The sequence below is a fragment of the Emydura macquarii genome, unplaced genomic scaffold (assembly GCF_026122565.2).
Source record: "Emydura macquarii macquarii isolate MOO-44397 ecotype Brisbane River unplaced genomic scaffold, CSIRO-AGI_Emac_v2 contig_2834, whole genome shotgun sequence".
Classification (NCBI taxonomy): domain Eukaryota; kingdom Metazoa; phylum Chordata; order Testudines; family Chelidae; genus Emydura; species Emydura macquarii.
In genome coordinates this window covers 4,919,786-4,932,061 of record NW_027132971.1, presented here as the reverse complement: position 1 = coordinate 4,932,061, position 12,276 = coordinate 4,919,786, and the positions used below count along the sequence as shown (strand labels likewise).

The 12,276-nt window shown below is 40.3% G+C and overlaps 1 protein-coding gene across 5 annotated transcripts in view; it reads left to right on the top strand.

The window, feature by feature from the left end:
- The window catches only part of INPP4B (inositol polyphosphate-4-phosphatase type II B), a 426,088-nt gene that overhangs the window by 255,916 nt on the left and 157,896 nt on the right, over nucleotides 1-12,276 (top strand). For all 5 annotated transcript variants that reach the window (XM_067567968.1, XM_067567967.1, XM_067567972.1 and 2 more), the window contains one exon: nucleotides 4,170-4,274. In XM_067567968.1, the coding sequence (XP_067424069.1) occupies nucleotides 4,170-4,274 (105 nt within the window). The remainder of the gene's footprint in view (nucleotides 1-4,169; nucleotides 4,275-12,276) is intronic.

Here is a 12,276-nt window from a genome sequence, read left to right as displayed (position 1 = left end):
ATTGGAATACAGGGGAAAAAACAAGAAAAAGAGTGTGATGCTTGATACTAACATATTGTTAATATCATTGTTTAGAGGAAATTGTAGGATTAAAGGAACAATTTCAAGATTGTCAAACCCAAAATATTACTTATGGTACATTTAAATTTGCTAATTTAATGTTGCTATAATCCCTGCATTCCTCCCCCCCTCCCAAAATGATTTTGAATGCAAGTGGAAAATGCCCACACTGCTGTGTGGTCTTAGAAAAACAAAGCCAGAATAGCTTTTATCTGTGAGCACTATAGATAACAATAATGTTCAATATAGTGCCTAATCACAAGAACAGACAGGCACAGAAAGGGCAAATTACAAAATATACAAGCTACTACATCATGTGTACGTACCATCAAAATCTGCTAGTAAATTAGCTTTTTGTCCTACCAGCATTGACAGTGTTTCTTTAAACATTCATAATAACTATACTTAGTTACTCATAATCTCATACTTTTGATGTGATGATTATGAAGTGTATAGTCAGATCTTTTCAGCACATTGTGGGTGTCTTATTAGCACAATGTCATTTTAGACAGAAGGCTTATTTCTTCTTTGACTGCTTGCTCATGTCCTTTCTGAATTAGGTGTGTGTGTGCCACATGCACTGGTGCTGGAAATTTTTCTCCTGGTGGTACCCATAGGGCCGGCTCTAGTGCCTTCTGCTGTAGCATGCGTAGGCACCCATATATAGGGTGCTGCCAGCCCCCTCCCTCTCAGTTCTTCTCATCTCCTCTGATGGTGCTGGAACACTCTCTTGCTCTTGCAAATATTTGTAAACCTAGTGGTTCACTTGTTTATTCTAGTATATATAGTTGTTTTTGTTATTAGTTTAGATGTTATTTTAGTGCATTTGACTCAGGATCGGAGCATGCCCTGATCCTCAGGGTTTAAACCCTGTGCTTCTTGTAAGAAGCTGATGCCACTAAGTGACCCACATCAGAGCTGCTTGACGTGTTTAAGGGAGAAGCTCACGTGCGGGAAAAGTGCAAAATCTGCAAAAGTTTTTGCCCACGAACCAAAAAGTACCAAGACATCAGACTCAAGGCCATCCTGATGGAATCGGCACTTAGACCAGCATCGGAACTGAGGTTGGACTTGGTGCCGAGCACAACGGTGTCAACGAGAAGCACTCCTCCAGCACTGGCGTCCTCCTGGCACTACCTGACATCTCTGGTGCCGAAGAAACGACCAACGAAGGCTCACGCCAAAAGAGGATTCTCACCAGCACCGAAGTCAGCTAAGGAAGGTATGGGGACATCAGTGAGACCTGAGTCGGGCCACTCATCGCCACTGACCTTGAAAGAATCTCTGCCCATCTGGGCTGTGAGTCTGGTGCCTGCGCTGCCACTGACCCCAGGAAGTGGGAGAGGACCTCAACACCTGGTGGATGAATCCTCATCACGTGATGGCAGGGGTACCATTTGCGGCCTCTGCATTATCATTGATCTCAGATGGTTTGGATTTAGGGTGGGGAGCACACCTTGGAGTATTCCGGACTCAAGGCCTCTGGTCCAGGGATGAGCTAGTTCTTCACATCAATATAAAAGAATTCAGATCAGTCCAACTAGTATGTGAAGTGTTTCTGCCCGACCTCTCCAACAAGGTCATGCAGGTCCTCATGGACAACACAACTGCAATGTACTACATCAACAGACAGAGGGAGGGAGGGAGGGCATATCTTCGACCCTCTGTCAGGGGGCCTTGCATTTGTGAGATTTCTGTATGAGCCACGACATTCAGCTGGAGCCAATACACCTTCCCAGGGCCAGGAATGCCTAATTAGGTCCTTTTGCTCTCACGATGAGTGTTCGCTACATCCGGAGGTGACAGACCTAATTTTTCAAAGGTGGGACACTCCCCAAGTGGACCTCTTTGCAACAATCATGAACAGGAACTACAATCTCTTCTGCTTCCTCCAGTGACTTGACAATGCTTCTCTGACCAATAGTTCTCCTGTCATAGTTTGGCGGTCTCATGTATGCTTTTCGCCCGGTTCCACTGATACACAAAGTCCTCATAAAAATCAAGAGGGACAGGGCACAGGTCATCCTGGTTGCCCCACCATGGTCTCACCAGCATTTGTTCGGGATTCTGCTTGAGTTATCAGTGGCCCGCTCTTGAACACTACCGTTGTGGCTGAATCTCCTTTCCCAAGACCGGGGTGGGCTGCTGCACCTGGACTGGCTTCCCTGCACCTGACAGCAAAGAAGCTTCATGGGTAAATAGGGAAGAGCAGTGCTGCACGGCTCAGATTCAGAAGATTCTATTGGAAAGTAGAAAGCCTTCCAGGAGGGCGTTCTACCGGGCTAAGTGGGAGCGCTTCATCTGCTGGGCAGTTCACCAGAACATCTCGCCAATGAAGACGCCTATCCAGATGATCTTAGATTATCTGCTCTACCTGAAACAGGAAGGTTTGGCTTTCTCTTCTGTTAAAGCACACCTAGTGGCAATATTGGCTTTCCACCCTCCCATTCAAGGCAGGACAGTTTTTTCGCACAAGACAACAGCTAGATTCCTCTGGAGCTTGGAGAGGCTTTTCCCTCTACTCTGAGACCTGGTCCCCCAATGGAACCTGAACTTTGTTCTCTCCCAGCTCACTGAATTGCCCTTCGAGCCATTGCCTTCGTGCTCACTCACGCATCTGTCATGGAAGGTAGCATTCCTAGTGGCCATCGCCTTTGCGAGGCAGGTATCAGAAATTAGAGCCCTAATCTCGGAACTTCCCTACACTGTTTTTTGCAAAGATAAGGTTCAGCTACGGCCCCATCCAGCATTCCTGTCGAAAGTAGTCTCCCACTTCCATGTCAACCAGAACGTCTTTCTACTGGTCTTCTGTCCAGAGCTGCCCAGCTCCAGTGAGGAGAGGCATCTCCATTCTCTTGATGTACGAAGGGCCCTGGCTTTCTAAATTGACAGGACCAAGCCCTTCCGTAGCTCCATACAGCTCTTAGTCGCAATTGCCGATCACATGAAAGGATGCTTGGTGTCATCCCAGTATATCTCGTCTTGAATCAAGGCCTGCATCCGGGCCTGCTACGAGCAAGCAGGGGCAGTGCCCCCAGCATCCTTGTCAGCCCACTGTACGAGGGCTCAAGCATCTTCAGCGGTCTTCCTGGCTCATGTACCAATACAGGAGATCTGCAGATCTGCTAGATGGTCTTCAGTCCATACCTTTGCGTCCCACTATGCCATCATGCAGCAAGCTCAGGATGATGCTGGGTTTGGTAGAACGGTGTTGCAAGTATCACGTCCATGAACAACTGCCCCCTCCAGAGGTACTGCTGGTAAGTCAACTAATTCCAAATGGATGTGAGCAAGCACTCAAAGAAGAAAGAACGGTTACTTATCTCATAACTGTTGTTCTTCAAGATGTGTTGCTCATGTCCATTCCACATCCCACTTTCCGTCCCCTCAGTCAGAGTTCTGGCAAGAAGGAACTGAGAGGGAGGGTGGCTGGCAATGTCCTATATACGGGTGCATACGCGTGCCCCAGTAGAGGGCCCTAGGAGGCAGCCCTACGGGAACCACTAGGGGAAAAATCTCCGGCACTGATGCATGTGGCACGCACACACACCTTATTTAGAATGGACATGAGCAGCACATCTTGAGGAACAACAATTATGAAGTAAATAACTGTTCTTTATAACAGCTGCTACTGAAATGTGGACAATTCAGTTTTTTGTTTGTACATTCTAGAAAGAAAACAATAGTCCTAGTCAGTGCAGTAGTTTTGCTTTTTTTAAAAAACACTGAAATTTATCACTTGCTAGTGGAAATGTGTAGTGTCATAGCTCCATGCCCCTGTATTTTTAGTACAAAATAAACTTAATATATGTTAACTGTAGCATCATTTCCAGCATGCTGTGGACCAATTCCAAGCAGCAAGAACAAGTCTGTCAGCTAGAAAAAAAAATTAGATTGTTCTGTGAATTAAAAGCTGTTTTGTTGACTGGAATATGGATGCATGCTGAGACGCAGTTAGCAAACCATTCTTTTCTTAATACACGATTACACATTAAAAGTAAATTAAAGAATGCCACTAACGTACAAGTATTGTCCTCACATTTAAAAAAAAAAGACAAAACATCTGTTGGGTGCTTAAGATAATGATTCTTTAAACTTTTGTTTTCTAGGATCTTCCTTCAAATCAAGCTGTAGTAAAGGAGAAAAGACACTAGAATTTATTCCAATAAATCTCCATTTGCAGAGAATGCATGTTCACAGTCCTCGGTTGAAAGGTAAAGTATATTCCAGAGAAATGCCCTAATTGTGTCACACTATAATGTGGTTTATGTCTAATCAGAAAGTTTGTTTTTCTTTTTAACCCTTTGTAAATGACATGCATTTTAACTCATAACACTTCTGTTAAAAAATCTCCAATTTCTTCTATAGTGAACCATTATTACTGAACAAAGAAGAATGGTGCTTAGATAGGTGTGTGTTTAGGTTAGGCACTATATTCACAATAGTACTATAACTCCTTTTTTGAAGTAACTGGGAGAGTTTCCTTTGATTTCAGTGGAACCACGATTTGGCACACGCTGTTTAAACTTGGTCAAACTGGTTCATGAAGTTGCATGATAGAGAAATACTTAAATGGCTCAATTTCCCTTTCATTAACATTATACAATAGGCTTTTTCAGTAGATTTGTGTACAACTTACTGGCATGAGTTTATTATATTGGCTTTAGGGTTTGGAGATTAGAGAGAAAAAATATTCACAAAAATTATAGTGACTTCTAAAGAGAATTTTGCTTAAGCTCTGTTTGCAACTGTTTTATTTGCTTTTGATCAACATTCACCTCAGGAAAATTTTGTTTGTTGAAATGTTTGTGGAAAGTGAATTTTGAAACCATAGCTGAGATTCATATAATCATAAAACATAAGCAGAAATAGTTTATGAAGTTTCGGTTAGCCAATCAGGGAACAGAAACAATACCATGTGACTGGTTATCACAAGTATTCGGCTATGGATATTGAATATTCAAAGGAATACTTGCAGTAAACTATTAACAAATAATCCACAGGCTGGAATTTGTTTGCATAAAATATTCAGTAAACAATTTCAAACAGTATACATGTTTGTAACAAATGCAGTCTATTAATATTGAGTTAATGAACAAGAAAAAGCACCGAATTCACTTAATTGTGTGTTGTTCACCAGCTCTAGTCTAAACTAACTTTTTCATCTGTCTCAGTTCATGTGATTTAGGGTCCTTTTTTTGCTTTATGGTTATGGTTTGTTAGACCCCAATGTTGTAGCCATGTAATAATAATAGCAGCAATTAAGTTTTGCTTAATTAATATACTAACCTATAGGATAAGGGCAATTCAGTATTATGAGGGTGAGGAAGTTAAGATATGTTAAAGGAGGGAAGAGCTATGTGTACCTATGCATGAGGACCATCAAGGCCTATAAAATAGCTGGTCTCAGCTCAGGTACAGCCATTGGAGTTCTTCATCAGCATACGAGGGTTGGGCTAGGATCTGTCTCAACCTTAAGAGCTTTCCCCAGCAATAGAGTGAATGAGTATACGTATACCTGTAATGATGCTGGTTGCTCTGACTGTTTTATGACATCGCTTTACTTGTTCAGATTGTTTTACTTATTGAACTAATCATTGTAATCACAACACTTTTACAGTTGCAGAAGGTCTTCTCTGAGTGTGAGTGTTGCTATCATGGCTGTGCCGCACAGTGCTCCCAGAGCAGTAATTCTGATGTTACTGGGCCTGAACTTGAGAGAAGAACCTACCAAATGACAGAGTGCTAATTGGGCAGACTAAATCAATAACCTAATCAATGAACAATCAAAAGATCAGGCAACGTTATGGAAAAGGCAAAATTCTAAACAAGGCCAGTGAGTTTTGTGAAGTCCTATTCATTCCATTCAATAGGATGTGCAGGGAGTGGTTTCATCCAGAAGGCTTATCACATGACCAGTGGTCACAAGCTTAATTATAAAATCAAAATGAAGCTTCAAAATTCAGTCTTGAAAAATACCTGGCGCTCCGGAGGCAACAAAGGGTTTCATTTCCAATTTTCCTCCAAAGTTTGTGGGTCCTTAGGATTTTGGAGTCCATTCTTTTAAGCTTGCAGAACTATGATAGTTAAGCAGTAGTGATCCTTGTTTGAGATGTTTGCGGAGAGAATGAGCACTGTTTACCTTCTGTAGAGTATATTTTGTATGCTGAGTAACTGAGAATGTTATTACAATAAAAGAAGCTAAGTGGCTAGTCATTTTTTTCTTTTATTCTCCATAAAAATTATCTGCCAAATCCTGAAGTCCTTACTCAGACAAAATGACCATTGAGATTAATGGGTATTTTGCTGGAGTAGACTTCAGGATTTGGGCCAGTGTTGAAACTTTGTGAAGGATATAGAACTAATTCCACTGAAATGTCTTACGGCTTTACTAACCGCCAGCTATTGACTTAATGTGACCCATGGTGAAGCTGTGAGTTTTTTGTACTGAATACAGACTTTGAGAAATTAAGCATTTGCTACCAAGTTCCTTTTCTTTAAGTTCCTTTACCGAAATCAGAAGGATTCTGTTTTAATTAGGGTCTATTTCAGCGATGAGAAATTAGTGATAATAGGACCTTATTTTTAGAACTACTGAACACCCGCAGCTATAGTTGAAGTCAGTGGGAGTTGCAGATGCTCTGCTTCTCTAAAAATCAAGTCCTGCAGTGTATAAGTGAACCAGCTTCAGAAACAATGGTATCTGTGGATGAACAGGGATTTCAACTGTAGGATTTTTATTTTTGTTGTGAGTTTTCCTTGAACTACCAATAAATTGTTTGGTACTATATGTGGTTTCCATATTAATATTGAACTAGTTGTAGGACTTATTTTACAGAAAATGTGTATGATCGGTTTTGCATTGGGAAATGATTTGTTGAGAAAGTATGTTATGAAGGGATATTTAAAGTTTGGTGCTTGGCAAAGTCAGGATATAGGGTTGAGATGATGGAATTTTAAATAAGAGTTGGTTTTTCAGGTGGTGATCATTTGTGTTCATTTCCAGTGTGGCACGGGATGTTCTCTGGTCTTTTTTCTTTCCCTTGCTTCTTTTTAGGTTGTATCTCATCACTCTAGCTTCATTGGCAGAGGGATTAAGGATGTTCAAGACCATCCTACTCCAGCAGAGGTGAGACATCTGCTGGGGTTCAGGTGGAAACTCTATGGTAGAAGGCTTAACACCTTTTTCAGGACATAGGAATTGTTTTGGGAGTAAAGTGGGAGTATCTTTCAGATTAGTATTTTTCTGATTAACACATCCTAGATTCCTGCAACTGGTGACAGGGTGTTCCCAGTGAAGGGCCCTTGACTTCAGAACATGCTTCATCCATGGGCCTCATAGCACTTCTTACACACAGTGCAAATCCTGTCTGTTCTATCAGGCTTTTTGTGTGGGAAGAGATTTCAAGGTTGTGCAATTTGCTTAATAGTAAGGTGTGAGAGAATTTTTGTCTGACTTGGCCACTATATTGTTTAAGTTTTTTAAATGGTGATCAGGTGCTTAGGGACATTCATGCTAGGTGCATTTTTATAGATTTAAATATAAATAAATAAAGACAGCACATACATCTACCAAAACTTAACTATAAAGCTAATTCCCCAATGCATAAATAAATAAATAAACAGCTCTGCTGTAATAGAGCAGAACTAATGTTGTCATGTCTCATACTGACAAACTACATAACCTCCAGTAAGCTTCAGGTGTTCCCAGACTACTGACTTAATTTTTCATCCTAATTCATTTGCTAGGGGTGGCCAAACTGTGGATCGTGAGCTGCATGTGGTTCTTTTACAGTTAAAGTGCAGCTCACATAGTCCCCCAATGCCACCCGCATTCTCTGCCTACCAGACTGGGGTAGGGAGCTTGGATCTTCTGCCCTGCAGCAATGTGGTGGGGCTAGAGGATTCTGCCCAGCAGGGAGTGGTTTTGGGGGGTCAGAAGGTTTCGCCACCTCTGCATTATGCAGACGTATTGTAACAGCTAGCAATAACTTGTTTCTTAGCTTACTTACCACACCAGTTAGAGTGCCAAAGGCAATAACCACAAATCCTATTGAAAATATAGAAAGTTTCATATTCTCTTCACATAGTCTTATAAGGGGTATGTGATGGGGTAGATAGGCTCCACACTGGCAATGGGAGGGCTAAGGAGAGTCTGTGGACCCAATGGCCACACCTCCACTGTCTCAAATGTCAGGCTTGGAGAGGAGAGTTAAAAGGGACAGAAGAAGTCTAGTTCTTTGCAGTCCAGGGACAGAGTTGGCTTGCCAGCCAAATGAGCCCCTGCTATAATGGATGAAGAGCATGTAGATGAATCAGCAGAAGCACGGACTGTTTGGAAACTGGCCGTAAACAGAAGGGCAAGATCTCACTGAACATTTGTGGGAGCACCCTGGTTTTTTGTGGTTTTTTTGTTCCTGATTTCCTTTGTTTGTGTTTTTTTGTTCCTGATTTCCTTTGAATCTTAACACCCCAGAATGGGTAGGAGAGAAGCATGCCTTGGCTGGAGAATCTGTTATCTCGGATCTCACAGGTACAGCCAGAGGCAGTGCTAGCCCATTGGGGGCCCCAAACAGGAATATTTTGCCCCTCCCCCCATAATAAAAAAGCGAATAGGGAGGCCCCTTGAGCTGCTCTGGCCCCTAAGCAATTGCTTAGGCTGCTTATGCCTAGCACTGGCTCTGGAGACAGCAACCTACCCTCAAAGACCTGCAGCTTAGTAAGTTGTGCCTCAGTGGGCCACAAGAGGTGCCAGATAGGCACTCCGGTCACAAGGTGTGATTTTTGCATAGCACATCAGTTGTCAGTGCTCAGTACAGAATACCTTACCTATGCTGCTTGCATATAATTTTTAGCATAATCTTATACAGGTAACAGTTATATATATGAACAAATTCCATTGAAGTAAGAAAGTCAAGGCTTTACTGATCAATTGATATAAGTGAATTGATGACATTTTGTTCTAAATTGCAATACAAATGCAGAAATCACCCCTTTTGAGGATCTTACATTTTCCTGGCACACTGACGCTAAACAGATCTCTACTACGTATACAAAATATAGATATAGGAATTGTATCACCTGCTTCTATGGATGGGTATCCACCTTTGGCTGGAATGTGGGAACTGTTTACAGTTAAACAGCAACACCCACAACAATTTAGTACATGAAATTAAAAATAACGTATCTAACTTAAACCACATTGGGGATTTGGATAGGCAGGCTATAAGAACTCAAATTTGATGTGGCCAATATCCTGTGAAAGTACTATCAAATTTTTAAAACCCACAAGATCTCAGAAACTTAATTTTCTATCTCAGACGAAGTCACCACCCTCAGCAGCACAATGCTGTTTTTAAAAGAAAGTTATATATATTTTAAGAGAGCAACTCAGAAAGCAGAGCACCACTTATTGAATCATCAATAACAATTTTTTGCATTACCTGGATATTTCTTAGCGTTTACCCCTTCTTCTATTACCTGCCTAGCTCTACTTAGCTTGTGAGTTACGACGAACAAGCAAAAGTTAGACTCTTCTTCTAAAATTGATATTGTTTTAAAGGAGTGGATTAAGTTTTCTTAGACATAACTTCCAGATATTCTTACCTTTTTCGTCGTTGTTGTTTCTAGGAGGGTTTTTATAAGATTTGCTCATCTGAATGAGATGGGAATTAGGTATGTAGTTCCCATTAAATTCATATGAATTAAAATTACAGTTCTAAAACACTGACCCTGCAATGAGATCCTGCATCAAAATCAATGGGAGTTTGCATGGGGGCAAAGGTATGCCTACACGTATATCTTTGCAACATTGGGACTTTAGAATGTTAGCTCTATAGGACAGAGACCATCTTTTTATAACATATGTTTGTACAGCATGGGGCCCCAATCCTGACTGGACCTAATAGCCCCCCACACTCAATATAAATAATACATAATAATAAACCTCTGAGAATCAGGATATCCTATTACCCATGTATGCATAATACTCCTGAACATATATCAGATTCAGCTGTCAAATTGCATGATCTTTATTGAATAGGTTTTATTTGACAAGCACTAAGGACTTACGGCTTGTGTCAAATATATGCTCCAAGGAGCATGTACTAACTGCTAATCTTTTTGTGCTAAATTGCACTTTGACTTCCAGTAGGTCTTTCCCCATTTTAGGCTTCACTTGTCATGTTTCAAAGGGCATCCATGGAGTTCTTAAGATGTTTGCAGAAAAAAATTAGCATGTAAACATTAATAGAGATAGTGATTAAACAAAATGATGAGTCATAAAACTGTCATTAACCCTGAAACTGTCAGACTTCTTTAGTGTTGTGATACAAGGCAGGTTTTAATTCCATCTGCCAAATTTGTCTGTCTTCATATTTCATTCTGAGATGCCCAAAATTAGTTTTTGAGAGGCTGGAGAAATTACTGGGAGAAATGTTTGATGGCACTTACAAATGCAAATCTGTGCCAAATTGGTGGTGATATGCCATATTTTGTATTTCTACACAACAAATGATCTCTCCTTGCAAACTTTTAGAGCCACATTTTCAAATATGAGTTACTAAAATACTCCACATTTGCATATGTTAATTGGGCATTAGAGTGGCTTATTTGCACAATTGCCTAGTCTTAGTGCAAAGAGGGGGAAACTCACTCTTGTGCAGAGAACCATGCATTACTAAAGTCCAACTTAAACACCCAAAATAGTGCTCCTTGAATTTGAGTGCTGCCTAGGCCTTGTTCTGGTTACTTACATGGGGTGAATTTCACCCCCAGATGCCTATTTGTACACAAATATTACAAGTGCAATGTAGTCACTCATATCTGAAAAGGTAGCTTTCCATGTGACATTTGTGTGTGCATGCCTGTGTGCATGTGCATGCTCACTCACTTATGATTTAGGGCTGGATTTCACTGGACTTTGATTTAGACCTTTAATGGATACTCCCTTTTAATATATCACACACACACGTTTAAACTTCCAATTTAACAAACACATTAAAGCCAGAAAATAATATTTCATTCTGTCAACTTTATTTATTTGGTAAACACTTCACTTTGTCCTTACTATGATGCTGCAGGAGCTGTGTCTATCTATGGTCACAGCTTTTGTTTACTTTCGTATCAGTGCTGTAACCCAGTGACATCATTAGGAACGTAGAAATGGGAAATACCAAAGGGCAACAATACCTGTATCATGCATTCACAGGAAGTCAATCATATGAAGTAAAGCCACCATGTTTTAATAGATTTTCCCTTCTTAGAGCTGAAGAGGAAGATGATAACCTCTATCCTATCCAGAAATACACAGATTCCTGAGAATCCAGGCTTGCACTTGCTGTGCATTTTCTTTATAGCTTCTTTGTATATATTCACAGAATCTGGCATGTAGCTGCTTTAGTTTCCTGCAACCCTAAAGGATGTTCAGTGATTGTCAGGAGTGTATTTTTCTAGGTTTGGCAATGAAATTGGAACCTTTCTTTTCAGGTGTGGAAGAGATTTTATAGATACTGATGTTTTTGTGGTCTCAGCAGAAGGTTTCTAGCAGTTGGTCACTTAACTGATTTGTAGAAAAATGGCCTCCAGAATTGAAAAAGTTTGTAAATAATTATCTTTTCTAAATTATTTTAGTATGCAAAATTTGTCATATTTTAATTAAAATTTGTATGGACGATATCATCAGCATTGTTTACCTACACCTGTTTTTGAGAAACAGAACATTAAACAGTTTGTTTTCAGTAATGTTCATGAAAAATAAACTACATGGGTCCATTTTGAACCTTGCAAAATGGAAACTACTTGAAAGTTTCCATTTTTTTTTTCATGAATTTTTAAATCTCAACCAGTTCTGATTGCAAGTATATTCTAAATAGGATTCCAGTTTGCTTCTGATTGTAATACGAAGTTTTGACTCTGCTCTGTGAAGCAATGCATGAATTTACACATCATCCTAACAGTTGAGAACTGCTGATGCAGTTGCTATAGTTGGATTAGATTTGTGCGAGAAGGCCCTGAGCTCTGGAATTGATCTCATAAAGCTTGTTTGTTGACCTTTCAAACAGGTTGTAAGACATCTTTTTATGCCAAGTTATGGCTTGACAATAAATGATTGAGTGTGACAGTTTTTATTTCTGTTTAGTGAGGAGTTTTCTTTTGATGATATTAAGGTCTTAATTTGTCATTGATGTGTTTTCATATGATAAGTTTTTAGAGGTT